This window comes from Herpailurus yagouaroundi, unplaced genomic scaffold, assembly GCF_014898765.1.
Source record: "Herpailurus yagouaroundi ecotype Mexico unplaced genomic scaffold, PumYag 321, whole genome shotgun sequence".
In the NCBI taxonomy this organism is placed as follows: Eukaryota; Metazoa; Chordata; class Mammalia; order Carnivora; family Felidae; genus Herpailurus; species Herpailurus yagouaroundi.
The window spans coordinates 644,889-650,516 of record NW_024412538.1 but is presented as its reverse complement, the minus strand read 5'-3'; the positions used below and the strand labels follow the sequence as shown (position 1 = coordinate 650,516).

The window sequence follows — 5,628 nt, the reverse complement described above, 5'->3', positions numbered from 1 at the left end:
CAAGGGTCGGAAAGGTCGCTGTGGTCACTTGCCTAAGGCAGGGGCCCCACGGGGGTGGGTGGGTGGGAGGTAAGGCAGGGGTGGAGACCAGGGCCTGAAACCCCGTCCATAACTGAAGTTTTCATTGGTGGAGACCACGAGGTCACCGCTCCCACAGTCACTCGGGACTCGGGATTCATGCTCTGTTGATATGGGGGTCTCTCCTTCCCCGGGTGGGGGAGGGCCCCTCCAGGACTCCCTTGCCCCGTGTCCCCAGGCGGACAGGCGCCCCCTCCCTGCAGGGCTGGACTGGGCTGGGCTGCACCGTCCCCTCCGCCCCCACCAGGGGCTGTCACCCACGTCTGGTGCCGCTGGGGCCCCTTTCCCGGTTGTGGTCCTCGCTGGCCACCCACCCCTTGGCTCCGGCTGCCAGGCCCGGGGGTCCAGCCCCCGCTGGTGCCTCTCCCGGGGCAGCTGGGTGCATCATCGCTGGCCGCTGGGGGAGGGGCTGCAACTTGGCAGTGGGACTGGTCTGCATCCGAGCGGCCTGTCCCCAGGGTTCTCGAGTGCCCCAGGGGTCCCCACGGAGCACAGCCCCCAGATCACAGCATCTGTGGAGGCATCTCGCTGAACCTTCTGCTTTTCTCTGCTCCTCGTGGGTGGCAGGAAGCACACTCACCACCAGCTCAGAGGCCAGAAGGTGGCTGTGGCTCTAGTGGCCTGTGCCCCCGCCCCTGCCTGCCAGAGGTCATCTGTCTGCCCAGGGGCGCCGCGTGGGTCTCCATGCCAGGAGGCGCCCCACTGTGGGAGTCCCCCGCTGTGCCCGCCCGCTGTGTTGTCCGCTTGAGGATGTCTGTCCCATGGGCACGTGCACCCTGGGTGCATCCCAGGAGGGGGCTGCTCTGCATACCGGCGGCACCCAAGGATGGAGGCGGGACCCACCGACCCGTCACCGTTTGGGGAAAGACGTGGCCCACGCTCGTGGGGCCACCGTCGTCACAAGTCTAGTGGCTGTCTTTGCAGGGGCCGTGTCTGGGCCTCCTGCCCTGATCCGCCGCTCGCTTTGGCTGGCCTGGCTCACCGAGCTAATTACCGTGGCCACTCTGTGTCCTGATGGTCAAGCAGGTCACCTGGCTTTTCACGTTCTCGGCCCTTTGCTTCTCCACACACTACAGCATCCGGTGTCGAACCACCGAAGAGAGCCGGCTGAGATTTCACCTGGGATCAAACCACTGCTCCGAGCTGGCAAACCCGGGCACGCGCCACACCCCTCCGTTTGGATCTTTCTGGGCGACTTCCGATAAAGTTCATAGTTTCTGTGTTGAGATCCTATACCGAGGCTGGGAGGCCCCAGGGAGGTCCGGGGGGCAAACCTGGCCGAGGCCTGAATCCTGAGCCCGGAGCTCTGACGTCAGAGAAGAAGGATGTCCCCGCCCAAGGAGAGAGACAGAATTGGACTCGGCAGAGACAACTTCCACCCCGGCCTGACGGGTCCGCTGGTCGCCGCACACACTGGGAGGTGCTGAGTCAGACGCCAGCGCCTCCAGAGACGCCTGCATGGACCCACCTGGAAGTAATGCTTCGCCAGCTCCCTCGCGCCCTCAGCCCCATCAAGTGGCACAAAGTTAACCATCATACCATCTGGAAAAAATCAATTTCTAACCAGTGGCTGTGCTGTGGAAATAAAATTGCTCTTTGACATCGACTTGTATCTAGAGGCTTTGCTAATCTTACTCTCAGGCACCGGAAGACGCTTCTGGGTTTTACTCGGTGCCACCTGTGGGGAATCCTAGCGGGTGTGCTGTTCGGACAGTACCTTTGCTTCTGTTCTTTGCCCTGCTGCTCCGAAGCACTGGTCACACACATTCCCTGTCTCGGATGTGGGCTGGGCTGTTTTCCTGTTCGTTTGCAGACACTCTAACTAGATCAGGGGACTCTCCAGTTCCTGGCTTGCTGGCCATCGGCTCTGCATTGTGCGGGGACATCGCCTCAAGAGGCCTCCCTGCCTGGACCCCCCTCTCCCCCGTTCTGGGGGCTGTCCGGTCCTCTGGGCTCAGACCCCTCCCGGACGCACGCAGCAGGGTGCTTGGTGGGGAAGGGCGGGTGAGGCCCCCAGTGCCCACCTGCGTTCCGGACCATCAGAAAGTGCCCGGACCTTCCGCTTTCGCTGGACCTCTGGGCCCACCGTCCCGCTGGCCTCCTCCTGACACTTCCCATGGCAGGTCACGCCCACGCCACAGGGGGCTTGCAGGCTGCCCTCCAGTGTTCACTGGGCTTCTCTGGTGTGTTGGTGACGTGCCCGGCACCGAGGATGAGGCGTGGGCCCTCCGGGAGCCCATGGAGCAGAAGCATATGAGGTCCCGGGCAGCAGGTGTGGGTGAGGCGAGCAGGCTGGCACAGACACACAGGTCTCCCCGAGTAGAGACAAATGTGTAAGTTTTAGGCAGAAAAGAGGAAACAAAGCAGGGAAATGGTCCCCTGGTGGGGTGGGGTGGGGGCTCCCCCAGGGGCAGGGGTGGCTTGGGGGTCTCCCGGGGGCGGGGGATGGGACGTGGGCCCCAGGGAAGACGCCAGATCCTCCGAAATCCCCGCAGACTTTACAACAGCCACGACCCAGGAGGACGTCCTGAAGAGCAGACGGGCAGATGTCATCCCGACCCCTCCAAACAGATCCCTGTGTACAGAGAGCCACCGTCTCCACTTGAACTGTGGTCCTCACAGCCCCAGACGTGGTACCAAGTGTCCCGTTATCACGAGCCAAGCTGGGGACGTAGGTTTTCGGGTTGCTTACGTGTTTGAACTTTAGAGCAGAAACACAGGGAGGAAACCCCGCAAAGACAGAGTCGCGTGTGCCTGCACGTGCGTCAGTCTTCCCTCTACCCGTGCACGCGGCGGACGCGTCCTGGGCCCGCCGGCTCCGCACACCTGTAGCCTCGCGCTGCCTGGGGCGGCGGTCTGCCCGTATCTACCGGAAGATCTTGATTGCAAACAGGGCCCGACACGTTGCAAATGCACACGCTTTCATTGTGCCTGAGGGGGGACCTCACGCGTCGACCACTGACGCTTCATCCTCAACAGCGGTGCCACGAAGGCCAGTGAAAGCCACCCACACAGACACGCAAGCTGCCGGGAGTCGGCGTGCCTCTCCAGAACAAAGGAGCAGTAACTTCCTGCCTCGGTGGGAGCGCTGGGGCGGGGTGAGACTTCCTGCTGGCCCACAGCCCTTCTCCTGACGCCCAGAGGGAATGGGGATCATGCCTTCCCAGAGGGGGACTTGGCGGAGGCCGGGTCTGCCGCCACGCCGCTTCGGGTCTGCGTCCACCAAGCACGAGGGGCCGGCCTGCCGTCCACGTCTGTGTCCGTGGAGATGCCGGAGGCCCCTCCTGCAGCCCCTCGGCCCTGCCTGGCCTCCCCGCCCCGCCACCGCGTTTCCTGACGACGCCCCGTCCTGCGCGGCCACCCCCCTGCCGCTGCCCCCTTTGGACTTCCTCGTGAACAGATTACAGGAAGGGCCACGTAACAGGGAGCCCACACCGGACGTGTGGCGTCCGAGCGGAGCCCCTCCAGCACCACAGGGGCCTCGTCTGGAATCACAAACAAGAGCAGACACCGGCTATGTTTCTCCACCCGCGGAGGGTGTCTACGGGGCACGAGGAGTAGCTTCAAAGCTGAGATGCCAGTGGCGTCCCACGTGTTCGTGCGGACACGGCCTCTGTGGGCAGCACGGCGCGGGGAGGCGGGGGGCCAAGGAGGCCCTCCCCACCAGGTCCATCGGCGCCACCTCCGCGGAGCCCACGCCGGGGCCGGTGCGCGGTTGGCACTAGCATGGGTGGTGGTGGTGGTGGTGGTGGTGCTCGTGGTGGTGGTGGTGCTCGTGGCGCTGGACCGCGGGCACCGCACAGCCCTCCCCCACCAGCGGGGGCGGCGGGCCCCGCACCCCCTCGTGCTCCAGCACCGCCTTGGGGGTCGAGTGGCCCTCCCTGCCCCTCCGCCGGTAGCGCTTGTGGCCGTAGGGCTGCGGCGGGGGCTGGGGGGGGGGTGCTGGCCGTCCTGGGGGGGCGGGGGCCGGGGCCGCCAGCAGGTGGGAGCCGAAGGCTCTCCCGGGCTTGCCTCCGCCGGGTGCCCCAGGTGGCCTCCCTGAGCCCTTGGGGGACCTCGGAGGCTGCTTGTCCTGCCCCTTCAGGAGGGGCTGCGCGTCCAGGGCCCTGGCGGGGTCTGCAGCCGGCGGGGGCTGGTCGGCCAGCGGCTGAGACCTGCGGTGGTGCGCATCGTGTGCGTCCGCCTCCTGCGAGTGGGACCTGCTCTGGGGGTGCACGGCCTTGCCCTGATGCTCCTGCTTGGCTGGTGCCGGCAGGGACCCTGCAGACACGGGCACCCCTGAGACCGACCCCTGACATCCTGCGCAGGCCTGGGACGCGGGACACCCTGCGAGACCTCTGCGGGGCCCGGGACATTTCACGCCGGAGCAGGCACACCCCACACACCTGACTGGGACGCCCACGTTTGGATGCGGGACTGTCGTGAGCTCTGTCGCAAGGACCCGGGGACCCTTGCGGGGAGGGGGCTCCTGTTCCCGGGGCGTCCACACACGGGACTTCAGACCCCGAGCGCTGGTCTCCGGTACCTACCAGGCCCGAACTTAGACGTGTAGTTCTCGATTCCGGCCAGGTCCAGGTAGTGGTTCCTCCGCTCCGTGTTCTCGTCCACGCGGCACGGGCCCCGTGCACAGCAGGGGTGGGGGTCGGCGCCCGGCCTCCTGCGTGCACCGTGGGGATGAGGGCCTGAGTGTTCGCTGCCTCACGGGCCACAGCAGGCCCTGGGGGGACTGGGGGACGCCTGGGCCGGGTGGTCTCCAGATCCCGGGCAGGGGGCCTCTGTCCGGCACCCACTGCCCCAGAGGGGAACGGGAGAAAGGCCCTCGAGGACGGCCAGGTCCCCAGCCAGCCCCGGGGACCCCAACAAGACCCCAGCAGCACCACTGGGAACCCCATTCGGAACTTACGGGGGCTCCAGTGTCCTCCCCGCTAGAGCCTGCAGCCGGGATCGGGCCACCGCCATGCAACCTCCGCACAGCCCGGCCGCCAAGACACCACGTGGGACCGCCGGGCGCCAGAGCAGGTCAGACGCAGGGTCCGAGGCCAACCCACCACTGCCCTTCAAACCTCACCCAGCACTCAGACACTGAATGCACTCAGCTCCAGCAGAGCGCCAGCCGCCAGACGGTGCCCTCACCCTGACAGCGGGCAGTGCCCGGGCTCCTCGGCCGGTATCCCACCCTCCGCACCCAGATGCCTGACTCGGTGGCTCTGTTTGGAGGGGACAGCCTTGAGGCCTGCAGGCGGCAGGGGTGACTAAGCTGTTCCCACTGAGGACACCCCAGAGGCAGAGCCCCCCCACTCACCTGACATGTGCCGACAGCCTCTTGTTGGCCCCCCGGGGGTCCTCGCTGAGCTCACCCTCCGTCCTGCAGTGAGTGGGCTCCCGGTCTGCGGGGGCGGGTGGGGGGGCAACCCTTCACTCGCTTAGTCGTTGACTCGCTCAGTCACCCACTCGCTCACTCGTTTACTGAACAGACAGCTTGCCCTTGGCGGGGATGGGGCACTGATGGTACACAGAGGTGACGGGGAACCAGAGGCTCAGGAAGTGAGC

General features: G+C 66.3%; 1 protein-coding gene across 1 annotated transcript in view; it reads right to left on the bottom strand.

Moving 5' to 3' along the window:
• Positions 1–1,653: 1,653 nt before the first annotated feature.
• NKD2 (NKD inhibitor of Wnt signaling pathway 2) overlaps positions 1,654–5,628 on the bottom strand; it is an 11,826-nt gene continuing 7,851 nt past the window's right edge. The window contains 3 exon segments of the mRNA XM_040462423.1: positions 1,654–4,338; positions 4,608–4,735; positions 5,381–5,465. Of these exon segments, the coding sequence (XP_040318357.1) occupies positions 3,800–4,338; positions 4,608–4,735; positions 5,381–5,465 (752 nt within the window). The 3' untranslated portion in view covers positions 1,654–3,799.